The following is a 27,024-nucleotide window of genomic DNA, read 5'->3' on the forward strand; positions in this document are numbered from 1 at the left end:
CTGGGAGGAGGTAAAGAGGAGACAAGGGGAGGAGGGTTATTTCCCTTTGTGTAGACTCAGGGCATCTGAGTCTTGGGGTCCCCCAGGGAAGGTTTTGGGGAGACCAGAGTGCACCAGACACTGGAATTCTGGCTGGTGGCAGCACTATCAGATCTAAGCTGGTAATTAAGCTTAGAGGAATTTATGTTAGTACCTCATATTTGAACTTTAAGGTCCAGATTGAGGAATTATACTATAACATGCCCAAAATAAGAGCAGTGGTATTTGGACCTATCTGAGAATCTAAAGGAAGAATAGCTTCTCACCATAAAGAGCAATTATGTGAATCTGAAGAAAGGTGGACCTTGGTTCTAGATACATTTGGATAAAAATGTTGAGATAGCTCAAAGAATACCAGGCTCCATTCTACATAACTCTTCCTCTCTGTCCCCCCACCAGTTCTTTCTTCCCCTCCCTGGTCACATATATCTTTTCATTTTATTACTGTTACCCCTGGCATAATGTTATGTGTATGTAATATTGTCCAGTCTTACAGCTTTGAGAAGTTGTAAAATTGTATAATTCCATAATTCTTTTGGAGATCCTGTGAAGTATGAGTATTAGGAAACATATACCGAACTTACCTTTTGTACTCCTCATTGATTTTCATAAAGAAACAATCAAAAATTAATCATAAACATTTAAAAATCATGGAGACAAGGACTTTGATATCAGTTGGTAAATTCAGCCTTATCAATAATATCCTATCCATGCTAAGAAAACTACTATGTTGCCAGATCCAGTTACAGTGAGTAATGTGCTAATTAGTGGTTTAAACACAGTTCAGCTCTGCTTGCTGTACACAGGACCACAGTATGACCCGGTACGGCTGTTCTTATGTTCTTATTTCTCTTGCTCATTAAAAATAAAATCTAAATTCTACAGATTTATCATTTTATACTGTTCAAGTGTGCAATTTGCAATGAGAGCTGCTTGGGCCTACTCTGACATTTTTCTGATTGTTTCTTGAGGTCAAAGAATAAAGAAAAAATGCATTAAAAAGAAAAATATTTGCCTTGTTGAACTGTAGTATGTCATTACCAGATCTAAGAACCCCAGAACAAAATTATTTAAATGGACTGCGCTCTTGCATTTCCCCATGGGCCCTTTAGGGTTTAAGAGAGAAACAACAGGGAGGCAGTGTTAATGAGCACTTCTTCTCTTCTAGTTCTGTAAAACTTATAACTAGTAAAGGAAGATGCTCAGTACTGGGAAATCATTAGCAATTCATTCCTTGGGAGGATGGCACCTGACAGACATCCTGTGTTCCTGCAAGTGCTGCAGCTGCCTTCCCCCAGAGCTGTGGTTCTCAACCAGGGGTATGGAGAGATCTTTTGAGAGTAAATCAACTCATCTAGATATTTGTCTAGTTTTACAACAGGTTATGAAACAGCCCAGCACTAGCAAAGGCAAAACAAACTAAACATTTCACACCAGTTGTTTGTACTGTGCTATACTGTACACTGAAATGTAGTTGTAAATATCTATTCCAATTGATTTTAAAATATGGTAAAAAGGAGACAGTAAGCACATCCCCCCCCAAAAGGGGATCTGTGACACGTTTTTATTTTTGTGTGCTTGTAAGCAAGTAGTTTTTTAAGGGAAGTAAAACTTCAGTACACAAGACGAACCAGATGCCTAAGAGGCCCGAGAGAAGTCTGGCAAGGTTAAGAGCCAGTGCGCCAGAGCACTTCATGGGCATGTTTGGCGCAAAGCTGGTTGTGGAATGTGACGACCCAGGCCTCTTTGGCATCTATTCACCTGTCCCTGGCACGTGGCACTTTGCTACCAGCGCAGAGGTTGCGCACTAAGCCCCGGCGGCTCTGAGAACGAGGCGAGGGCGCTCGGCGAAAGCGCCCCCCCCCCGAGGGGGTGGAGCGTGGTACGAGCCGGGCGTTAGGGTATCGCGTCATGACAGTAGAGGGCAGGCAGCCCTGGCGTCCTGATTGCTCGTTGGGTGTCACGTGTCCGCTCTAAAACGCAGAGCGAGCTGGCGGGGGTCGCAGTTGCGGGAGGCGCTGGGCTCGGCGAGGAAAATGGCAGCGCCCGCCGAGTGGGCCTCGCTCTGTGAGAAGTTCCGCAGCTCGCTGAGTCTCTCCAACGTGGAGTCCAAGAAGGACCCGGAGAACGAGCCCTACCGCTCCAAGTACGGCGCCCGGGAGCTGCTGGAGGAGATCAGGCAGCTGCTGTGCTCGGAGGAGGCGGCCCAGGCCGAGGGCGCCCCCGCGGGGGAGGCGGCGGCGCTGCGGGCAGTGCTGCTGGCGGTGGTGGAGTACGAGCTGGGGGTGAATCACACCGAGACCGAGGAGCTCTCTGCCGGCGAGGAGCACCTGCTGAAATGCACCCGGCTGCTGGAGCGCCACCGCCTCTCCCGGGACTGCGTCTCCCTCTACATCCAGGCCCAGGTAGGGAGCGGCCGCCGCCCTGGGCGCCCGGGACGTGCCGCGCCGAGCCGTGCGGAGGAGCTACTGCCGCGGCGCAAGGCGGGCGGATGGCAGCGCCCTGGCTTGACTCTCCTGGCGGGCGAGGGTTTGACTGAGTTGCCCTCTGGGTCCCACCTTGGTGACTTGTCTCGTGGACGGCGGGCAGCACTTCTGGGTAACGGGGGGCGGACTCGCTCTAGACTCTGGGTGGTGGGAGTGATTCTGGACGGGGGGAGTCTCCAGTCGATATGTAGCATCGTGCTATTTGGGACTTGAGGTAGATTTGGACAGATACCCCATTTGCAGAGTTGAGGTGTTCCTGACCTTAAGCAGCGTAGCACCATAAACCTTGCCAGATCTGGGCCTGTTTTGTTTGTGATGCTTAGGATGACATAAATAGTGTAAGTGGCGATAAGAGCTATTGAAATGCTGCAGTCTTAGGGCTATGCTAGTTAATATTAAACAGTGCTTTGAAAATGTAAAGTTGCATTGCGAAGTTGTGATGAGAATTTATGGTTGCAATTAATCTGTTTGCCTGCCCTTTAACGTTAGGGTAATATAATACCGTAGGTATATTGCCCTATCCGAGTGAGTAGAGTTTTTTGCAAATACTATTAATTTCCTTACAATAATTTCATTCTCCTCTATATATTCCCTTCAGAATAGTTACCAAATACATGTACGTTCTTGGAGATGTTCGAGTCTTCGCTCAATTTTTACATCTCCTGAAAGAAGCAGTAACATACATAATCTTAAACATAACGACCATTCAGATGTCCTTAGGACAGCTGGCTGATCTAACCATAACAGGCAATCTAATAATAACTGTCTCCTTGTGAAGCCTGGCAAAATTATTATAATAGGGCAGGGATGGCCAACCTGAGTCTGAGGAGGAGCTGAATTTACCAATGTAGGTTGCCAAAGAACCACAGTAATACATCATCAACCTGCCTAGGCTCCCCAGTGCCTCCCCACCTCCTCCTATCAGCTGTTTCCCGAGAGCAGGAGGCTATATGGGGGAGGAGGGAGGAGCGAGGGCATGGCAGGCTCTGGGGAAGGGGAGGGTCTGGGTCCTTGGGGACGAGATCATAGAATCATAGGCCACGTCTACACTACTGGATAATATCGAATTAGCTAAAATCGGTTTTATAAAACTGGTATTACAAAGTCAATTGTGCGCGTCCACACTAGGCACATTAATTCGATGGTGTGCGTCCATGGTCCAAGGCTAGCGTCGATTTCTGGAGCGGTGCACTGTGGGTAGCTGTTCTGTGCTATATCCGATTTGTTCTCCTTCGAGTACTCCCCCGCCCCTTGGACTGATACCGGTTAAGTGTATAGCCCAGTGCTCTGTATAGGGGCAAAAAAAATAACTTTTGTGTGTCGCGGAGTCGGTTTTCTGGGTACAGTGCCCTCACCCCTTCCCTTGTGAAGCATGTCGACAACCAATTTGGCTCCTTTTTCCTCTCTGGGTGAACTCGAGCGGTCAAAGACGCCATGGGCACCGCACATATCTTTCGACTCCTGTGAGATCAGTAACAGCGAATATCTGAACGTGTGGACGTGTAAACAGCGTAGCATTCACTTCTCGCTGAGAGCTCTATGTCGAACCAATGAAATTGTCTGAAAGGAGGGAGAGGAGGAGAGCGAGCTCCTTCGGCAGCGCCTGCAGTGCTCAGCTATCCAGAAGCCCTGATTGGACACTGAATTTTCCCATATACGGCTCAAGGCCGCCATGATTTTTTGGAGTTACGCTACTATGGTGCAGAGTGTCTACCCATTGAGACGTCGAATCTCTTGTGGGAGCGGGGAACCAAGATGCGACTCTTAGACTGGGTGGAGAGCCGTCATAGTTTTGAGCTTGTGGGACGATTTCCAGTGGGTGAAACCTCGCTTGTCGCAGGTTAAGAGCAGCTGTTTCTTTGAACTCTTGTGCACTTGGCTTTCCCTGCGCTGCAATAGTTGGCCGAATACTTAAGTGAGTGGGAAAGCAGACTCCTCACGGGAAGTAGGCGGGCAAGAAGTTGCAATTAACCATGGCTGGAAGCTTGCAATCCGACAGCTACGGTCAGTCAGGAGATTTTCCAATATCTGAGAGTGGAAAATCTGACTGTAGTGCTCAGTCTGTCGTCTGCAAAACACGTACGCAAGCACCACACGTGCGATAATAAGTTTGGCGCTTTATATCGACTAGGCCTCTTAGATTGTACCTTCTTGTACATCGTGCAGGCTGTAGTAGCGCGCACTGGCGTTATTGATGCGTCAAAGGGATGCTCTTCACACTTCGTGGTTGGCGGATGACGATTGAACCCATTTATCCCTATTTTTGTGCGCCGCACAGGCAGGCGCCTCATGTGCAGCTAGCGTCAGTCCATGTGGAACACCAGCAACCGTCATGTCTAGGCTTATTCAGTGTGCTCTCGCGTTACTTGGCTGTGTTCGATCCAAGGTGGTACTTGTGTTTCTAGCTCATCGTGCCACGTGGATGTATGGTCCAGTTAAGGAAGTTTATTGACGCGGTCGCCTGTCTTCATGACAGCACCGACATAGACCTCGTTGTGTTCTAACCTACGTCTTGCCATGTCTATAGAATTTACTCCAGTAACCTCTCTGATGGTATAACAGTATTGTGTGTAACTGTCTGAGACTCCCCTTGTCCTGTTGGTGAATAGCTTCGCGCTGGAGGGTGTCGCATCGCAACTGCCTCGCACTTGTGATGTCCAATTGTGCATGTAAAGCCTCTACCTTCAGAGCACTCGTACCTTCTTGTGTGACTAGTAGCCGTTGCTGGTTAGGTTAACGAGTTGTCTTGTAGTGACGCAACTCGGTGCGGATTGTTACGACTAGAGTGCATTTGGCGGTTAAAAGGGCACTGGTCGCCATCCTTATCCCTTTCACTCGCTCTACGAATAACTTTCAGCCATACAGAATTGTCCCTGGGTCTTGTTGGCTTGCTGCTTGCTGTGTGTTCTCCAACAATCTCTGTGGAAGTATATAGGGTGGATACTTTTTTACGCTGGTGGTGAAGGGAGCTGAGGCAAATCACCGTTGCTCTGAGTACGTGCGCCAGACACCAGGATGGCGGGTTTAGACGAGCACTGACCAGGGAGGCGCCTGTGCCGCATCAGAGAAGCCTTGAAAATGAGTTTCAGCACGGGCCAGGTACGGTGTGACTGCTGTGTTTTGTTTCCCCTTGATGAACCCCTCCCCCCATGTGATCGCTCCTCCCTGTATAGCAACCCACCCTTCCCCTTTACTTACAGCTTGCTGCAGGGAAGATAAAGTCAGTATCGTTTTAAAAATCCATTATTCTTTATTGCATTTAGTATTGTTTTAAATCATGTATTCTTTCTTAAGTAATCTTCCCTGTAGAGAACCACCCATCCCCCTTTGAATGTATTCTTATTTATAAAGTAATTATAAAAAGAGGCAGAGAATATCTAGGATATATCCTGCATGCTTGCTTGTGGGTTTGAGGGAGGATTGGAGAGAAGGAAAAGGCCATTAAGCACATTTCAACGTAATGACAGCTTTTGGTTGGACTGTCCATGGGGGTGGGTGTGGGGTGCGAGAAGCCTGTCCCCCATGCATTTCTAAACACGTTCTGGGTTGGAGAGATATACGGTACCTTGTGTAAGCTACTGGGGGTTAGCAGTGGGTGCTGTGCCTCTTGTAACCCTGCTTCTCTTCGTGAAGATCCACCATGCGTCTGAGGATATTCATGTTGATCTCCGCAGCCGCTCCAGCGTTGCATCTTATGCCACCGTCTGATCTTTGTCGCTTACCTCTGATCTTCTTCCCGCCACCCTTCAGCTCGAGCGTCTCTTCTATCCTCTCCCGTTCACTGGCATCTTTCCTGTATTTTGCTAGCACATCTTCCACTACATTCTGATGAGCTCTGTCATTATTCGGGTTACTTCCATGATTTCTGAGAACATTTCATCTCGAGTTCTCTTCTCTCCGCCTTATCTGAGCTAGACCTTTGGGATGGGAAAAGAGCGGACAACTGTGCAGCTGCATGGGGAGGGAAAACAGAGAGAGAAGTATGTAAAAAGATACATTTACAGAACAATGCTTGTATCTCTTTAACAGTGAATAACACTATCCACCTTACATAGCACATGTGATTTCACTACCTAGGTCGCATTTTTGGATCGTTTAATACATGAGTGCCTGTGGCTTTGGTGTTGCGAGTCTCACAGACGCAGTCCAGGCATCATAATTCAGCCATCTCGTCGGCCATGGTAAGGCTTTATGTTTTTACTTCTCCAGCCTTCTATACACAGTGACCTGGTATGCCTTGTTCCTGTTAAGAGGAACAGCAGACCCCCAACCCCTCTCCCCCTCCTCTCCCACCCGCGCATGGCTGCTATCATGTAAGACACTGGTAAATCATCTTCCTCCTTCCTTCCCGCCCCCCTCCGTCGGCTGGTAGCTGGAAGATTCCTGCTCGCCAACTACGCAAAAACTGCGGTATCCTTCCCCTCCCCTTTGCTACGTGCAAGAAGGATTAAGCGGCAAGCCCAGTAGAAAATGCCATGTATGCCCTCCTAATTAATTAAATTCCTGAATTCAACCAGGTTACATGAATGATATAACTCTGCTGAAATAACACGCAAGATCAGACAACTGTTTCTTGTGAATGACAGCAATCACCAGGAGCTCTCTGTGGCTTTGTGAAGCAATGATTCCGAATTACTTGCTACATGCATGGCGTGGAAAGTGTCCTCATTGGGGGACCGGATAAGGCGCTTGCCCAGAAATTTCTGCAAAGGCTTTTGAGTACCTCAACATCGATTCATGGAGATTTCTTGAGGATTTTTCTGCTCCATTCCCCGACCATGTTAACTGACTTTTCCTGTAACTTTACTGGCTGTGAATGCATCTCAAGCTCGCCTGCTGGCAAATCAATCATTAAAAAACCGTTGTTTTTACACGTTTGAATTTACAAAGGTACACTCACCAGGAGGTGTTCCATGGCTTCACTGTCTGGGAGTGGCTGGGTGGTTGGGAGAGGTAATTTCGGGGTCACAAAAAGGCTTCCTGGCTGTTGTGGGCTAATGGAGTGCTGTGTGCTTCTCAGCAAGCTGCTTCTCATCCATTCCCCCTCCCACAGAATACCTCAGCATGGTTGTATTACTCAACCCCAACCCTCTTGAATCCACAGCCAGGGGGTGCGGGTATTCTGGTGTGCAGCCCTCTAAATTGCAATGCAGCTCCAGCATAGCAAGCGGCATGTTTTCGGCCTGATCCAGACCTTCCGTTGCTTGTACTGGGTTTCGTAAGTGATCGTGTCTGAGTCTTAACTTTTACTCTGACCTGCACTGATCCCTGCTGTGGCCTTTCCGTCATAGACTTTGAAATTCTTCTAAATATTTTATTCTCGTCTTGTCGAACGGAGTTCTGTTAGCACTGAATCCTCTCCCCATATAGCAGATCAGATATCGAGTACCTCTTGTGCGCGTCCATGCTGGTGCTCTTTTGTCGATTCTCAGGAAACTGCATTGTTACCTTGCTGATGAGCTCTGCGTGGTCACCTGTGCTGATCAAGCTCCACGCTGGCGCAAACAGGAAATTGAATTCAAAAGTTCGCGGGGCTTTCCTGTTATGACCAGCTGCCTCTGAGTTCTGATTGCTGTCAGAGCGGTTCAATGGTGCACTGTGGGATAACTCCCGGAGGCCTAATACGTCGATTTCCATCCACACTACATATTCCAAATTGTAATATCGATTTTAGGGTTATCTCCTCCTCGTTTGAAGGAGTACAGCAAAATCTGATTAAAGAGCCCTTTAATTGATTTACAGAGCAGTGTAGTGTGGACGGGTGCGCGTGTTAACGATCGATTTACGCTGTTTAACAGATTAACAGTGTAGTGAAGACCAGCATAGACTTTCAGTGTTAAGGGGACCTCAGCAGGTCATCTAGTTTAAGCCCCTGCTCAAAGCAGGACCACAGCCAAACTAAATCATCCCAGCCGGGCTTGTCGAGCCTGACCTTAAAACTCTTGTGGAATGGGGCAGGCTTGGGCAGAGCAGGGGGTTGAGCAGTGAGCACCCCCAGCACATTGAAAAGTTAGCATCTATAGCTTCAGCCCTGGAGTCAGTGCCTAGGTAAGGACCACATATTAACCTGTGAGAGCTGTATGCGGCTCCAGAACACAGAGTTGGCCACCCGTAATAGGGAACAGTGGAAAACTCTACTACCAGTCAGAAAAATGATTACAAGTAGTCAAGTGTGTACCTGAAATTTTCAAGGTTGCATTTTGTGTCTGATCACTGTCTTCAGTGTGCAAACTTGGGTAGGGCTCTACTCAACACTATAAACCGACAATTAAAAGTTATCAAGCTTATCAGAAACCATTCAAAATGGGTTAGTGACCCCATCGTCATTAAAGGCTTGCAATGTCAAGTTTAATTCATGCCAGAATTAATTTTTATTGCTTTAGGCCAAGGATTCAGCTCTGCCTCTGAATTGACTTTTTGTAAATGGTGCTTGTTTTAACAGTCAGTGTTGTGTTCTGGATACACTTGTTTTCGCTAATGTTTTCAGGATCGTCTCTTGCTGTTTTTTTTTTTTTTTTTGCTGTAGCCAGAGCTGTTTCCAATGCTATTAGAAATTCTGTTGCCAGATGATGCTCTTGTTCCTAGCATTGGACAATGCATGCAAAATAACACAACTAGAAATCATGGTGTCTAACTGGGATTTTGCGCCTAGGCTTCAGTCTCACAGGCTGTAACAGACCTTGAACATTTAAAGGAAGGCAACATAAATACTGCAGTACAAGGAATAATAAAAAAAAAAGGGGGGGGCAGTTCTGTGAAGTGCTTTATATGTTTTCTTTGTACTGACCTCTATTGTGTAAGCACTGGTACAGAGTTCCTTTTATCAGGTCAATTCCTGTGGCCCTGTCTCTGATTTGTGCTCTTCTGCATAGTGCCAGACAAGATGATTGATGTCTGATTTTGCCTGTTACACTGTACATCAAGTCCCATGGACACAGTGTTTCTCTTCATGAGCACCACACAGTCTGGTGCTCCTAAAAAAACTTATTTGAGTGAGCCAGCTGCAGAGGAAACTTGATAGAATTCCACTTTTACCCCTCTTTAGTTATATATTAAGACTTGCCTTTTCAAATGAGCAAATATAGAAACTAAATTAGTATGTGTCCAACTTGGAGTGTTTATGAATGCTAAATCCTTAATGATATACTTGGAGAAACTCTTTGAAATTGGAGAGCCTCCAGAAGCAATATAAGAAATGTTGCCATGTGAATTATCATGTTTTAGGTTTAAAATACCCATCCCTTAACTTCCACTTCTTAATTTTTCTTGCCACCTTTGTATATTAGTGAAGATACTTATTTAAACATCATCTTTCCTAGCTCAACTTCTCATCCTGTTTTATCCAGCTTTGAAGTCATAATACTGAATTTCTACCTTCCTGGTCATTTTTATGACAACACTGATGTTATGACTTAATTGCAGAATGAATCAGAAATAGAACTATGAGAGAGTGCACATCTGTTTAAACACACACCTGAAATAAGAAGAAATACAGAAAATTACATATTTATGTATGTTTGGGTCTTTATTTTCATGTTTGCTATAGTGTGATAAGGCATCTTTAAACAACTCAAGGTCAAAACTATGAGCTAGTTACTGCCTTTGGGGAGAAAGACATGTAACTCCCATTGACTCAAATAGGTTGTGTGTGTTGGGGTGGAGTTTGGTTGTGTTTAGAGAACTTTGTTGTTGGGAATGAGAAATACTGGAAAATAACTTTTTTCTTTCTTTCTTCCTTTTACATTTATAGAACAATTTGGGTATCCTGTGGTCTGAAAGAGGTGAAATTAAAACAGCACAGACTTACTTGGAATCTGCAGAAGCGTTGTATAGTCAGTACATGAAAGAGGTACTGTTAACAGAGCTTATTTTATACATGCACTGCACTATTATTTATTTGTGTTATGGCAGCACCTAGAGATGCCAGTCAGCACTGGGGATTATGCTGAGTGCTGTAGATGGCAAAAGATGGTCCTTGTCGTGAAGACTGCATCTGGCAGAAGAACATCATTTTTAAGCCTTCAGATGCAGAGGCATTTCTTATTAAGTATACGTAGTGAATATTTTTTTTCTGAAAAACATCTTTGTGAAGCATGAATTTCTGAGCTTCCTGCTGGCAGCGTACTGTGCTTCTGAAAAGTGACATAATGTGTATTGCTAGCACTATGAGAAACTGAGATCTGTGATTCATGATTGTTTCAATGCTGGTTTAATAATCAGCAAATGAACTCTGCTTAAATACTAAAATAAGTAAAATATACAATGTTGGAAGTTTTTCAGCCAGAGTTAAAACCAGATGAAATCTAACTTCCACTAACTCTACTGACCTTCATACTGATAGTACTGCAAAACCATGAGAGACTTAAAATCATTCCTTTTAGTTAACAAGGAAAAGTTTTAATCTTAAATACTCCTGAACTATCTGCATCTATTTGCTGTGACAGAGTATAGCGCTGCATGCGTTTTAGTTTTCAGAAAGTTCTTGTGTGTCTCAGGCCGTCTTGTTAATGACAAATCTAAGGGCATGTCTTCACTAGCAATGTTAAAGCACTGCTGTAGTATATTGCAATTCAGTGCATTGGGAGGTGGGGAAATTCCTCCAATTACAGTTTACCATTCACAAATTTTTGGCCTCTCTGTCTTTGGCCACGTCTACACTACGCAATAATATCGAATTAGCTAAAATTGGTTTAATAAAACTGATGATATAAATTCGATTTCACGCGGCCACACTAGGCACAGTAATTCGGCGTTGTGCGTCCATGGTCCGAGGCTAACGTCGATTTCTGAAGCGTTGCATTGTGGGTAGCTATTCTGTAGCTATCCCATAGTTCCTGCAGTCTCCCCTGCCCCTTGGAATTCTGGGTTGAATCATTGTCGCGGGTGTTCTGGGTAATTGTCGTCAGTCATTCCTTCCTCCCAGGAAACAACATCAGCTGACCACATCCTTTTCGCGGCTCTGTTTTTAATTTTTTTTATCCCTTCTCTGGATTGCCCTGGCGACAGCCATAAGCACGGCAACCATGGAGCCCGTGGCAGCTTTTCTTTTTTCGGCACCGTATGTTACTGGCATCTCAGCGGACAGCAGGCGAACTATCCAGGCGTACCACAGCAAGCATTTCATTTGCTTTTGCATGATCAGCAGATGGGTTTATCAGCTCTGTATCCTGTACGTCCTACTGCTGGGAAACTGGCAATGAAATGACGGTTATCTCTCCCCTCTGTACTCGTCCTGACTGCTACTAATCATGGATGCCCCTGGAGGCTGAGATCATCGGTCGCGATGCGGGGGCAGCAGGAAGCAGCCCGCAAAACACAAGGGAATGACTCCCCGAGTCCATCCCCCTTTATGGTTTCTAAATACAACTAGTCAGTCCTGCCCTAGAATAATGGCACCAGTGTCTAAGGACAGGTATCGAAGTAGCACAGGTGCTCTGTGTCATATTGTCACAGGGGTGCCCCTGCACAACCCCAACCCGTTGCTTCCCTCCTCCCCAACTTCCTGGCTACTGTTGGCAAGTGCCTCCCCCCCGTTGTGACACATGAGTTACAGAATGCAGAATAAGAACAGAGACTAGTTAGTGAAGATATAAATGAGGGGACGCGCCTCCGGGGCGCTATGAACGAGTCCAGGCAGGACAGGGTAAGCGGTGCGGCGAGGAGCGGACGCAGCAAATGCTGCTGCTATTGACAGTCGCAGGCAGTACAGAATATTTTCTTCTACCAGGAAAGGGAGGGGGCTGATTTGAAGCTCAGCCGACCAGGTTGCTATGATGAAGACGGTTACGTAGCGTTCTGTCCTAATTTACTGGGAGGACAACAAGGAATCATTCCTCTTTTAACCCAGCGCGCCCCCATATTCAGTTAAAAGCCATTGGAGCAACTCGAAGGGTTCATGAGACAGATTACCAGATCCTCACTGCACCGTAGCCATCCAAGAGGGAGAGGAGCGAAACTGCTCTTCACTGCTGCACCAATCGCGTCTAACCAGCAAGGCATTAGTACACCATAGGGTGACATTGAAAGAAAGTCAAGAAATATTTTCTTTCCCTTTTCCTTTCATGTGATGGAACGACGGACAAGAAACGTGAGGAGCTATTCCCATGAACCAGCCGCCAAACACAGTGTTTTGACACCTACAGACATTGGCGGCTCAGCCCAGAGGAGATCACATACTTTTAGAGACTGCCTGTGCTGGGACTGTGGGATGCTGGCAGGTCCGCAGACCCGATCCTCCCACATGCGCGTTCAGCTGAGTGACTTTCTGGTCTTCCCGTTACGCTTGTCACGCAATGGACACTGTGTACATCAGTGATGACGATTATTAATCGAAATGACTTTGGCGCATTTATTGTTCTGTTAATGGAGCTTTGATTCAGAACAGATTTGTCTCCCATACAGCGATCAGATCCAGTATCTCCCGTACGGTCCATGCTGGAGCTCTTTTTGGATTGGACTGCATCGCCACTCTATGCTGATCAGAGGCTCCACCTGGGCCAAACAGGAAAGTAATTCAAAGTTCGGCGGGCTTTCCTGGTACATCTTGCCGCTGCATCCGAGTTCAGGATTGTGTCCAGCAGCGGTCTAATGTGGTGCACTGTGGCATACCACCCGCGCGAGGCCACATAACGTGATTTCCGTCCATTACCTTAACCTACTAACCCTAATCCGATATGTTTATATCGATTTTAGCGCTACTCCTCTCGTCTGGGAGGAGTACAGAAATCAATATAAAGTGCTCTTTATATCGATATAAAGAGCGTTGTAGTGTGGACGGGTACAGCGTTAAATTGATTTAACGCTCTTTAAATCGATTTAAACGCGTAGTGTAGACCAGGCCTTTGTGAGGACTGAACTTTTTTAAAATGTTTCCTAGTTAATACCTGACACTTATTTCTAGCATTGATGCTGTGTACATTACAACCTGGATTCAACACTCCTGAGGGCATTCTGCACCAAAAAAATTAAAATTCTGCAAGTTTTATTTGTCAATAAATGTGGAGGCTCCAGCAGGGCAGTGGGGAGCACAGACGTTCGCTGCACAAAGGTGGGACATCACCCCCGGGATATGGACTCAGCGGTGAGGCTGTACCCGATCCTGACACAGCACAAGGTCTGGACCTGTCCCAGAAACACCCTGGGGCCCTGCTCCTCTGTGCTAGGCCCACCAGGTATGGGGTAGGCAGGCTCAGCCAGGCAGGATCCAAGTGTGAAGGGGCTCAATGTGGGGGCATCCAGATGTGTGGTGAGAGGGTTCTTTGTGGGACAATCTGGGTGCAGGCAGTTCAGTGGGGGGTCGAGGTGTGGGGGGGATCTGCATGTACAGGCTTAGGGGTGGGGTTTCAGGTGCAGGGATGTAGTGAGCTCAGTGGGCGATGGTCTATGGTGCAAGGATAGGGGTCTGGAGGCAGGGGGTCTGGGTTTGGGGGGCTCCAGATGAAGGGGTTGAGGTTTAGTGGGTTGAGGTTCAGGTATGGAGTGCTGGAAGGGTTCTTGGGTGTATGGGGTGAGGCTTGGCAGGAGTACTTGGGTATGGAAGGTCTGGACCCCATGCGCAGTAGTGCAGAATTCCCCCAGGAGTAATTCAAGATTTTGACCATAAGCATGATCCTGAAGCATATGTTGGTTCTGTACCTAATGTTAGAAACTGGATTGCTGGCTGTCTTTTCTTTTTAATTATATCCATGGAGCTCTTCCAATGTTTCTCTGAAAAGACTGAATTGAGATGGAATAATAGTCAGTTTGGAAAGGATTGTTTTGTGAGGTTAGTTTTAACATGCATTTAAAATTTGAGAAGATCTGTGCAGTTGTGGATTTACTGCCTGATTGGTAGGGTCTGAGATTTGAATATTAAATATAACGTACAAAGAACTTTTTAAATCAAGTTTATTCACTTTTTTCTGCTTTATGAGATGTAAAAATGGTTTGAAAGCTTTCAAGTTTCTTGTGACAGAATTGGAGTTTTAAGATTCTGTGTCTTGGCTTCAGACAGCTTAACTAGTTTTAGCCAATAAGGGAAAAAGCCCAGGAACTCACAAGAGCAAAGGAGACCTGGCAGGATTAAAAGGGATCCCTCTCTCACAAGGAGAAGTAATTATTCAGAAGAGTGAGACAGAGACATAGGAACCCTGCTGGGATGTCTGAAGAAGCTAGGCCTGCCTAGGTCACCGTCACAGGATGGTAAGGCTTTTTAAGTAAGATAACAAGCACTATACACACATCTGTCTTAAAATGCTTTGTTCTTACAGCAAAATAAACAATCCTTTGGTCGCCATTTACATTACTGATCAGACTCCCAAAGAGAAGAACCACAGGTGCTGAGACCAGTTGGACCTGCTCGCTTATCATGGTTGATTCAAAGGGTACTGTAGCTTGGGGCCTGGTCTAAGAGCGGGAGAATCATGGAACTCCATCCAGCGTAGGTAAAGGTACGAGGCCTGAGATGTGAAGGGTGCAGTTAGAGACTGGAAAGGGAAAAGAGCCAGTGCAGGTAGTTCTGTAACTTTTTAAACTTCAGAAATGTTACCATCTCCTGGAGTTTGCTGACGAACTTGAGAGTCTCTGAGGGAATGTATTATGAGCTCTTGCACCTCAGCTGAACTGGTGGGAATCTTTATTAAATACCTTTTTATTTAAAAAAAGTTAATTAGTTATTGATACTAAACAAATGTAACCCAAAAAAAAAAGCATTAAAAACAAATTGACTCTAAAAATCCTTTCCTCCCTGGGTTATTTAGCTTTAGCACTCTTATGTCATCTCTTCATTAGTTCTTCAATCACTATCCTTTTCCAGGCTAGACAGAACCTGAATTAAAGACCAGCAGAAAATAAATAAATTAATCTATATCAGAATTGTTTTAATAAAGAAGCAGGTAAAGGCACAAGCCTGTTGCGCTGCACCCCCCACCCCCATTTGTGGGGGGGAAAAGGTAGCTATATTACTCCCTCTCCCAGCCTTTACCCCACTTCTCATGAAGAGTGTTTCTCTGAGCTGCTCCATCTTTCTCTGCAGAGTCTCTCCAGGAGGCGGAGGGAGGTGGATGGTCACAGAGGGAGTTCCATTCTGGCCATGTCTTCAGTTTTATTCTAAGTGTAAAGAACAGAATGACTTGAATGTGTCAATCCTGTTTTATGTTAATCTCATGAGCTTGATCCAGATTCCCTCTGCCTCATGGGATGTCTTGAGAATGTAGACAGACAAAGCCTGTTACAGAAGTTCCTGCGTCTTGACATTATTCTCTTAGCTTGGCAGAGACCATGTGGCCCAACAAATAAGGTACTGAACTTTGCATCTGGAGATTTGGGTTCTAGTTCCAGCTCTTCCACTGAGCTGTGGAGACCTTGGGTAAGTCTTTTTGCCTCTGTGTTTGTTTCCGCACCTGTAACAGGAGGGTAGTGATATTTATCCTCCCTTGAGAGAGATGGATGAAAAATCCATGCAGAGCTAAGTACTGTAGTTACAGGAACATGTATCTGCTGTTCATTTTTGAAGTGATCAAGCAATAAGCTTGTAAACTACTTAGTACACTAGTACAGCAAGTTGCACTAGTAAACTGACCCCAGTGTTGAAAATGCTCATAATGTCATGTAACACGTGACTGGCTAATATATTGGCATGCTTAAAAACGTCCAGAATGGTAAGTGATATAAGGAAGCCATCTTGGAAAAATATCCACAGTCCTCAGCCCATGCCACCAGCAATTGAGGCACTATTGGGTGGGTGTACAGAATTTTCATAAAAAGCAGGCACATACATAGCTGTGGAGCAAGTTAGGTGCAGACAGACAAAGTTGTGCCATAAACTGTATTGGCACGGGTGTGGCCTAATTGTGCTAGCTATAACTGTATCTGACAGCTGTCTTACAGCAAGGTGGAGTGGACACAATGGCAAGATGCTGTGTACAGGACCATAAACCCCAGAAATCATCTCCGTAAAGAGAGTGAACAAAAACTAGTTAATGTAGAACAGAACTACATTTACTTCCCTCACATCCTAAATATGTGTTTAAATCTATCTAAATCAGTACTCAAAGCTATGACTTCCCCCTTTGAAAACCGGTGGAAGAGAGATGATTTCCTCTTTGGTTCAGTCTCTTCAGGAAGCATGGTGTCTCTTTGGAATGAATGTTTTGTTGTTCTCTGAACCTAATAAACTGAAATTGATACATCAGTGGAGTTTTTCTTTAAAATAAATTGCACTTTATCTGTGGTCATGCAGCTAGATTTGTGTGGTATCCTTTCAGTCTTTGCCTCTTTCTTGTCCTTGTATAGATGACAGTAGGGACCTGAAATAGCAAATGCTGTGAACTGCACCTTGTTAGAAATGTCATGCTATATGGGGATTTGATATGCTGTGGACCTCCAGCTTTCCTGGGCCCCAGGGAGCGTGTAACCCAACTAACATAGTGTGTTCTTTTATTCCCTTCTAGTGGCTAGACCACAGACAGAGATTTTTGAGTCTGTTGCCTCCATGTTAACAGGCTGATGTGCTATAACTTAAGCAACAGAGACTCATGCTTCAAAGGCTTCTCTAAACACAAATGCTGTACTGCTTAAGTATACTGGTATAATATAAAGTGAAAAACCTCCTCTAGTTTGGACACAATATTGGCAGAAAGGTGCTTTAGACCAGTGTAACTTTTCCCATATGGGAAGAGGAACAAGATATACTGGAATAAGGCACCCTTATACCCATATAAGTGCTTCCATACCATGACTTGTACCAATATAACTATTTTGATTTAAAAATAAATAAATAAATTCCTAGCCAAAATGTTTTTACCATTTCAAAAACAGTGTGTGGGCTGGCCTTAGATCAAGAGATTGTTCATGGGAAATGAACCTGTAATCCCTCCAGGGACGATGTTATGCTTTCACACATGAGTGACATTGCTCTCACAAAGTAGTTCATTAACTTCTGTGTGACTGCTCCTGATTAAAGCTACTCACATGCGTAAATGCTAGCAGGATCAGACCTCCATGGTAGGATCTGCTTGGCATTTTCTGTGCCTATACTGCAGGAAATATTGTGAAGGATACTTGTGTATGTGTGCTGGTAGTGTATCTTGGTAAATGAATTCTTTATTTGATATTTGTAGACATATTTAATAACTTCACGAGATCAGTATGAATCCAGAGTAAATTAGTTTGTCGCAATGTAATATTCTAAAAAATATACATAGTCGTTGTATATGAGAAAAGCAGTTTTATAACACAGTAGAAAAAGTGAGGCATACTCTTTGCCTTTTTTCTAAAAACATCTCATGGACTTCAGGAAATCACATTAAATGTAACATTCAGAAGTTCTGTGGAAAATCAATAGTCTCATGTTGAATTTGGGATTGCAAAACTGCAAATAAATGCACACCAATCTTTATGGTCTTGCATTGTGTGTTTCACACTGCAGCCAGCAGAGGGAGTACAATATCGCCAAATAAGGTATAGGTTGTGTGTTGGATAAACTGCCTATTCTCTTTCAGAATGGGAACCCTCCCCTTGATCCCAACGAACACTTCATGGCTGAAGAAGAAAAACTTACAGATCAAGAGAGATCAAAAAGGTGGGTGCTGACTAGAGCATACATTTGAAATGAGTGGGTGATGGCTGTTTTTAAAAACAAATAAATCTAAAGTAAGACCCACATTGTCTTCCCAGATTTGAAAAGGCCTATACCCATACATTATATTATCTGGCCCAAGTCTACCAACACCTGGAAATGATTGAAAAGGCTGCCCAGTATTGCCATACCACCCTTAAACGACAGCTTGAGTACAGTGGCTACTATCCAGTAGAATGGGCTCTGAATGCTGCTACCTTGTCACAATATTATCTCACTAAGGTAACCCTTTAAATGTTCTCTGCTATGGTTCTGACTTATTAATCTGCAATCATAAAAATAAACAACAAAGTCAGAGTTGCCGTTCCAGTAGCTCATCGTAATATGGTACCTGTTGGATTTTAAAATGCCCTCCTTTAAACACACAAATAGTCCTCAGATGTCAAACATCTGTCTTAAGGGAGTGCAGTGGTTCCACTTCCCATGGTAGCATGTTGCCAAAAGTGAGCAGGGGGTAAACTTAAGAACTAAAGTGCAAGGTGGCACAGTAGTACAAATAATTATTAATAATAATGACGGTGGTTTGTGATATGGTGCTTATGAGGTTTTTTTAAAGGTGACACATAAGGGGAAATAAATTATTTTTAAACTACCTGCTACTAGTACTTAGTTCTTATCTAACCAAAGCAAAAAAATTCAGGTTTGAGTCTTAATTGTTCTTGGATATTTTAGCATGTGCACAAAATTTGTTGAAGGTTGTGAGAGCACTAGAACTAATCATATAATGGAAGCCGTGTTTGCCTCTAAAGTCTCTGCACTGTCACTAAACAACTCACTGATTTGTGAAGTATGTTTGTTTTTGAGACTGTTCATACTCCAGACAACTCAAATTCTCATGTGTTCTGTAAAACAGTTTGGTGCTTTGGAGACTTTTGCAATACCACGCGGTTAAAGATAGAGTTTCAGTAGTAACTTGTCATTCCTGTACCTTTTTAAGGAGATAAATTGAAGGAATTAACCATCAAGTAAAGTACTACTCAATGTGAGTAAGGGAATCAGGATCTGACTCATAATGTATACTCAGTTTATGTTCAGCTCAGAGCTGTGTTATGCTTTACAACACAGTGTTTACCACAGACCTCAGGAAGTGACAGTAGCATAGGTCAGAGCAGCGTGGAAAGAATTTATAACGTTCGTGCTTCAGTCCTGCTATAAAAGGCAATGACTACCTCTGTGGGGGTTGTTGGTTGAGATGGGATACTTGGTGGGAAGGTGCTGTATTCCGTAGCAGATGTGTAAAATCATCTTTCCTTTTAAATTGTACAGTATTACACCTATATTTTTCTAGTGTCCAAAGGAAAATGCCCCTGGACCTCTCAGTTCTGCAATTTCCCCATCTTCACATGTCCTAACTATACAAATTGAGGGACTTAAGTTAAGTCTAAAGTAGCAGCTCATTGGCTGTTTGGTACCTATGATGGAACACTGCTCTTTCTCTTCCCCACAGGAATGCTTTATGGAGTCTCGACACTGTTTAGCAGCTGCCAATGTCATCTTTAGCCAAGCTGGGCAGGTTCCTTCTTCAGAGGACAGTAAGGTTTTTGTTTTAATGGTAGTTAGCTTCAATCAAGTAGCTTTGAATAAGCATTGTTAGTATGGATGTTAAATGCTCTTATGCTCATCAGTTGAGAGCTCTAATAGTAGTTCCAGTTCCTTTTAAGAGAATTAATTCTTTCCTTATACCAGTACTACTATTAAACCAAGATTTTAAGTTGCACGCACAACAGTTCTTAAGATTTGGTACATATAAATGCCTTGAGAAAAGCTCATCTACTTATTGCTGCTTATTCAGGAATTTCACCAGAGTCAGGTGATACTTTAATGGGTTGTGTTTTGTAAAATTGATGGATGTTAAAAGTTGCCAGGAGGATGGGAAAAAACAATGGGGCAGGTCTAAAATGTGAACATCTCCACCCAGATGTTTTCAGGAGTATGGGGGGAAATTTCTCACCCTTAAATTTTTTTAATTTTTTTAAATTATGGCTCTCACATTTACAATAGTGAATAATCCGTTTAGAGCAATCCCTAAATGAAAACTGTTAAAACGAATCTGATGTGAGAAGACATTTCCTAAGAATAGGCTTAAAATGAAGACTTCAGCAGAAAAGCAGTTCCATGTAAAACACCCTACAGTTTGTCACATGACATGATACAATCTCATTAAATGGTAGTTACGAAGTTTTGTATTGCTGTAATGAAATAAACAACTCTTAAATCAAGAAAATCAAGTGGAAAAGAGCTTACCCTCCTAAAGAGACAGCCATACTTCTGAGGGTCAGGGTCACATGTCTATAGCTGTGTACTTGAAACATCCTACCTCTCCATTACTTCCTGTAAAACGTTAAGTTTTCATTTGCACATCTGCAGCACAGCCCTGGGTGTTTGAAAGTCTTGGACAACTGAAAGCTTCAGATAAATGGAGCTTTAGACTCATGGCAGATTGTGCTAGCATTCAAAAGGGCTGCATTTTTGGATTCCCCAAACCTCCTGTTGTGCAGTGAATGTTAGCTAGTTTTAAAGGGTTCATGCTAATTGGAATGTAGTCCCCTAAATCCAATTGACATTGTTATTCAGGGGTAAAATACAGCTGAAGGGAACATAGCCAAGCTTTCTTTAACCAGAGTTCAGTCAGCTGGGTTGCACAATGTATGAATGTCATCACTTATGACATTTTTTTGGAAACTTGAAAATGGACAAAAACCTATATAGAGTCACCTATTATATATCATCTAGCCAATTGAACTACACTTTTAGGAGGCAGGCTGTGCAAGAGCCATTTTAGATAAGGAACCCCAAGACTTGATGAAATAACTGGGTTGTGCTAATCGTAGAAGTCTGTCAAGACATCTTAGAATAAATATGAAATATTTGACAGCTGTGAATTCACACATCTAGATTGCCATGGTCACTTGATTGTGTTACTGTCTGGATGACTAGGGTGACATTGGGGTCAGAAATGTGGTATGCTTTCACCAAGGAAGCCACCTAGAGACTCTAGCCAGTAGTAGAAGCAGCCAAAGCTGGAACTGCTGCACTGTGGTGGGGAGGGGTAAAATGGGACCCAGCCAGAGCCACCTTTCCTTCCCAGAATCTTGCAGTACCCAGAATTGTGCAGGGGAGGCCATACGTTCACACTCTGGGGCCTGCATCTCTCCTACTGTCCTGTGGGTTGCAGAGAGGAGACTCCATCTGGTAGGAACCAAAGAAGGGATCTTGGAACATTGAGAACTCTACAGCTGTGACTGGACTTCCTCTGCTCTATGCTGATTGACTCCCACCCTCAGTCTCTTCACTTGAGCTTCATTCCACACTTGATGTCTTACCTTCTTTTCGCTCTTCCCTTCTTGCTTATTTCCTCCAAACTGAACCTTCCCCCTGAGAGAAATAGTTCCACTATTATAACATGATGTTTGGTGCTGTTCACTCTGCTTGTGTGTCAGACCCTTTCCTCCCCCCTAAAAAAACCCAGCAAGGAGTCCACCCTATGTGTGTCTTGTTTATTTAGATTGTACGCTCTTCAGAGCAGGGGCCGTTGTCCATTCTGTGTTTGTACAGTACCGAGCACAATGGGGGCCCTTTTCTTGGCTGTCCCTTAGTCACTATAATAAACACGATTATGTAATAACAGAGAAGTATATGGGCAGTGATGGTCTCTACTTCCAGCACAGGACTGAGAGTTTAGAGACAAGGGTCCTCTTTCCAACTCTGCCAAAATCTTCCTGTGTGACTGGGCAAATTGCTTAACCACCCTGTGCCTCAGTTTCTCATCTGTTAAATAGGAATAATGATACTTCTGTCACATAGATGAGGAGGCTGATGACTTGAGATCATTGGATGGAAGATGCTATAGAAGTGCAAAGTGATATTTATTACAGCATGCTGGAAATTCCTCCTGTTTAAATTCTTTCTCCTCCCTTCCTCTTTAAGTTTTTTTTATATCCTGAGCCACTGTACTATGAAAATCATCATATAGAAAATTCTGGGATCTAAAACATGGGAATAAGTTCTACTCACTCAGATTTTCAAGCTAGGAGCTTTATCAATTGGTGATATGTCACACTTCTGCATATGAAGTGGCTGCAATTGATCAAATCTCTTTTAAAGGAGAAAAGGTTGGATTGGTTAGTAAGAGTCTAGAGTTACTTCACCTTAGTACTTGCTAATAAGAACATCTGCTTAAAGAACAGACCCCCGCAAGCATGTGAATGGAACATACCTAAATTCTGTTGTTAGTAAAACAAAGCCAAAACCATCCGCTGTGTACAGTGCAGGGATTCTTAAACTAACAAACAAATGGAGGTCACTTTGAGGCTATTGAGAATTCTCTTCTCCAACTCTTTCCCACCCCCCAACCAAAATGTGAATGTAGTGCCTGTGAAAGGTAGCAACTTAACAGCAGTGGAGACTGAAGCATCCTTTGTATCCAGAGAACAAGAATGGCAGTGTCAGCAGTTGAAGCTTCCCCACACTGGCCCACTAATTTGTCTCCTTCCCCTAGAGGTGATTGGATAGTTCAGTTTTAACGTCCATTCAATCTTTGGTCCCTGTGTTGAGACGTCAACAGTGTTGCAAATTGTGATTGTGGTGGGGAACTTGGAGAGGAGGAGAGCGTAAGAGTTTGTGCGCTAGCAAGTCGTCTTGTTCCTATACTTTGGATTGGCCACAGACTCTGCTTCCTCAATTTGACACTATTTCACTAGAATTCTTAGGGCTGTTGCAAGAGGAAACAGTGTGTTAATCATACTAGAGAGCAGCTTTGCTGTTATAGTTGTTTTCGAAGGGCAGATGGGCTCTCACTTTAGAACAGAAAACAAATCTGTTTATTATGCTCTGGAAAAACTCCAAGACCAGTTGGTCTTCCTGTTACATATCTAAACTATTTTTAAAGGCAATACTTGATAGATCCACAGCAATGCAGCTTCTGAGTCTGCTAGGGTTAGGAATTACAACCTTTACGCTCTTAAAACTGAATGGAAAGACAGAAAAATATCCCGATGAACGTAAATTATCATTCTTTCTTTTAATGTAACATTTGACCTGGAATACTTCACTGCTTTTATTTGATATGTGTATTTATCAGATGAAACAGAACAAGACCAACAGGATCTTCGACAGAGAAAAGCTGAAATTGCAAGATGTTGGATTAAGTACTGCTTGACACTCTTGCAGAGTGCTCGGAAATCACTTGAGGTAATCAACGATTAATTTTAAACAATTGTGAACAGAATCAACAAAAATTTTGTTTATGAATCACTTCACTACCAATCATTAAGGACACACAATAGTACAACCAGTAATCAAAGCAAATATTTGAACTCTAGGCTGTACATGTTCTAAAAACTGCTAACTCTTGAATAAAGCTGTTATGTTACTAATAGGTATGGAGATAGGATCAGAAACAAGCTCTTTGCTTAGCCCTGCCAGTTGATTAATGGAACATAGCAACTTTACAAGTCTCCCTGATCTTCGCCCACCAAGTCTCATTCTTAGGCTTTAATTCAGCAGAGCACTCAAGTATTTGTTTGAGGCCTTGTCTACACTAGAAAGGTTATTTTTGGCAAAAGCTGCCTTTTGCCTACAAAATGGGAGGTTATAACACAATAAAAAGCTATTTTTGGTGGCAAAACTCTGGTGTTTTGCCAACAAAACAAAACCACCTCAACAAGAGAACTAAAGCTTTTTGCAGCAGAGTTAAAGCGAGAGTGTAGACACTGCTGTTCGTTTTGTCCACATAACCGGCTTCCACCAGTATATCACAATGCCTGTTCTGACTGCTCTGCTCAGTGTTTTGATCTCTGCTGCCCTGCAGGCATGTGCTGCTCCCTTTGTGGAACAAAGAGCAAATTATTAACGTGGAATGCATCTTTCTCCCCTGCACTAGGAACACCCTGTCAAGCAGGGTGCTGCTGGGGAACAAGGATGGGGGAAAGGGACAGCTGTGCTGCTTTGACATTCCTTCAGCATGCAGAGCTCACAGAGCAGCTCAGGATGCTGTTCCCAGCAGCTGCAGAGGCTATGGGAGAACTCAGAGGGAATCACAGAACCGCAAGGCAGGCAGAGTGGACTGCTTCAGGAGAGACTACTGTGCTGAGCAGAGCTGGGGGCTGACATGGAAGAGGTGTTTCTCCCTTCCTCTTCACCTGTCTCAGGATAGGTCGGTCAGCCTGCTATCTTTCCCGCCCCAGACACACCACTCTCCTTTCCCTCCCCCCACACGCTTCAGTTGAAAAAGTGTTTTGACAATCTACTAGGATGCCCCTGGAACAATGGGATTGAGAAACATGTATTATGTGATACTGTACCTGCCCCATGAGTTATTGCAGACCCTTCCCAAAGCACCATTCAGCCAATTGCACTGTGGGATAGCTACCCACTGTGCACTGCTTTCTGTGGATGCAAGAGCTGTTAGTGTGGCTGCGCTCTGCCGACATAAGCTAGTGTGGACATGCAACAGTGGTTTTATTTAAAGTGCTTTAATTAAAGCAGCATAACTTTTGCTAATAAAACTTTTTGTATGTCTGCACTACCTGCCGGATCGGCAGGTAGCGATCGATATATTGGGGATCGATTTATTGCGTGTAGTGTAGATGCGATAAATTGATCCCCAATCGTTCTCCCATCGACTGCTGAACTCCAGCAGTGCGAGAGGCAGAAGCAAAGTCAATGGGGAGCCGCGGCCGTTGATCCAGCACCACGAGGGCGCAAAGTATTTTTAATTCAATGTAAGATACATCGACTTCAGCTACGCTATTCCTGTAGCTGAAATTGTGTATCTTAGCTCGATTTCCCTTCCCCCCCCCCCCCCCCGTGTAAACCAGGTCATAGTACTGCAGACAAGGATGAAATGTAAGCATGTGGGCAATGTGATCCTTATTCAGCACTTAAGCATTCAAATAGTTCCATTGACTTCCAATGGGACTGTACAGTGCCTGTTAAGAAGGTGCTGAAAGTACTTTGAATTTAGGCCTTAAAGGGCTCCAGCTCCAATGCCTGTCTGGATACAAAAACCTCGTGCGGTAGAGAGATACTTTTAAAATATCTGTGTTAAATAAATCTCATGCACTACAGAGGTAAGATCATAATTTATGTTTAGTGAGCATAAGTTTTAATATGCTAGCATGCCCACTCTCTTGTCTTGCTGCTGCAAACTTCTGTTTGTATTGAGGACTGTAATTAAAAGCAGCTTTAATGCATATTATTCTCTGTAGCCACATGTATTTTAAACTAACGTGCTCTGTCATTTTTAGGATAACATCGGAGAGTTGGATCCAGACAGGCAATCAGAACTTAAAGCCCAAAGGAAAAAAGAGGAAGACGAAAAAGAGAGAGGCAGAAAGAAAGCTGTCCTTTTTGGAACCAGTGATCTATGTGACTCTATATTAACCACAGAAGAGACAGTGAGCTGTGTATGTCCTTTAGATTTTCAAGAAGCCAGAGAAGTCTTTCTAGTGGGTCAGAATTATGTTCACGAAGCAAAAGAGTTCTTTCAGTTTGATGGCTATGTTACTGACCATATTGAAATTGTTCAGGACCACAGTGCCTTGTTTAAGGTGCTTGCTTTCTTTGAAGAAGATTATGAGAGACGCTGCAAGATGCACAAGCGTAGAATAGATATGCTGGAGCCCATGTATGTGGATTTGAATCCACAGTATTACCTGCTGATCAGTAGGCAGCTTCAGTTTGAATTAGCGGACACGTATTATGAGATGATGGATTTAAAGGTAGCTATTGGTAACAGGCTAGAGGAACTCGACTCACATACTATAAAAAAAATTAATTCTCTGGCTCAGTTAGCAGTCAAGTACTATGAACTGTTCTTAGATTCTTTGAGGAACCCAGATAAGATATTTCCTGAAAAACTCGAGGATGATGTTCTTCGCCCTGCAATGGTGGCCAAATTTCACATTGCACGATTATATGGCAAGCTTATTACTTCTGATGGCAAGAAACAATTGGAGAATATGCAGACCTCATTGGAATATTACACATTTCTAGTAGACTATTGTGAGAAACATCCAGAAGCTGTCCAGGCCATAGAAACGGAGCTAGAACTCAGTAAAGAAATGGTCGGTCTGCTTCCAACAAGAATGGAGAGGCTAAAAGCCAAACTGACTCCGTTCAGTTAAACCCTTGTCTTCAGTGAATGGAAATGTGCAATATTAAAATGATCTCTGTCAAACATACTTTGGGACAGTTTCCATACTTCGTTGTTGCCCTTAGCATTCAGATGTCTGCAGCTATAAGATCCAATTTTGGTAGGCACCATAGAACCTTTTTAAAATTGAGAACTGTCTAGTTTAGTTCCTCATCCATGCTAATGGTATAAACTCTAAATGTAAAGTGAATGTCCATTTGATGACTTGTATTGCATGCTCTTTGTGTAAATACAAAACCTTCCTGCCTTACTTGCTTCCTCCAGTAGATCATTCAATTTCTAAACATAGTGTTGTACTTAAGATGTTTCTTTTAAGGGAACCTTGTGGGTAGCCTGACTGGTCCTAGAAACCTTTTCTAAGAATCAGACTTTAGGCATGCAGTCTGTCTGTTACACAGGATTTTAGTCTTTCTAACCCATGCTCCCAAGAGTATCCATATAGAAAGGAGCCTTATCATAATTGTGTCCTGTATTTATTTTGTGTGTTGCAAAGTGACTTTTGTTGCAATTAAACAGAGACCTATTAGAGGCTCAATAAATGAACTTGCTTTACTAAACTTTTTCACCGATTCCTGATGATTTAATTTTTGTTTTTTAAGACCTCATTAACAGTAGAATCTTGTCCCACTTTTTGCAGGAAACTAAAATATTTCAAGTGTTAACTAGCTGTAAAACTCTATAATCCTATATGACTTTTAACGGTTGTACTAATAAACAGGCACCAACAT

The 27,024-nt window shown here is 43.6% G+C and overlaps 1 protein-coding gene and 1 long non-coding RNA gene across 2 annotated transcripts in view; one reads left to right on the top strand and one right to left on the bottom strand.

Annotated features, from left to right (window-relative positions):
• LOC142047799 (uncharacterized) overlaps positions 1-27,024 on the bottom strand; it is a 163,020-nt gene that overhangs the window by 64,271 nt on the left and 71,725 nt on the right. The gene's annotated exons all lie outside the window — the stretch shown is intronic.
• Positions 2,027-26,853, top strand: KIFBP (kinesin family binding protein). The gene is made up of 7 exons (XM_032795225.2): positions 2,027-2,444; positions 10,276-10,374; positions 18,005-18,084; positions 18,180-18,363; positions 19,589-19,673; positions 23,222-23,331; positions 25,389-26,853. The coding sequence occupies exons 1-7, from the start codon at positions 2,076-2,078 to the stop codon at positions 26,265-26,267; spliced, it is 1,806 nt and encodes a 601-aa protein (XP_032651116.1). The 5' UTR covers positions 2,027-2,075; the 3' UTR covers positions 26,268-26,853.

Source organism: Chelonoidis abingdonii, chromosome 15 (genome assembly GCF_003597395.2).
Source record: "Chelonoidis abingdonii isolate Lonesome George chromosome 15, CheloAbing_2.0, whole genome shotgun sequence".
Classification (NCBI taxonomy): Eukaryota; Metazoa; Chordata; order Testudines; family Testudinidae; genus Chelonoidis; species Chelonoidis abingdonii.

Bases quoted from the DNA above. Each gene is read 5' to 3' on its own strand.
- KIFBP (XM_032795225.2), top strand. From the start codon at position 2,076: ATGGCAGCGCCCGCCGAGTGGGCCTCGCTCTGTGAGAAGTTCCGCAGC. The intron at 18,085-18,179 runs GTGGGTGCTGAC...TTGTCTTCCCAG, and splicing joins GATCAAGAGAGATCAAAAAG to ATTTGAAAAGGCCTATACCC. The intron at 19,674-23,221 runs GTAAGGTTTTTG...TGTATTTATCAG, and splicing joins GGTTCCTTCTTCAGAGGACA to ATGAAACAGAACAAGACCAA.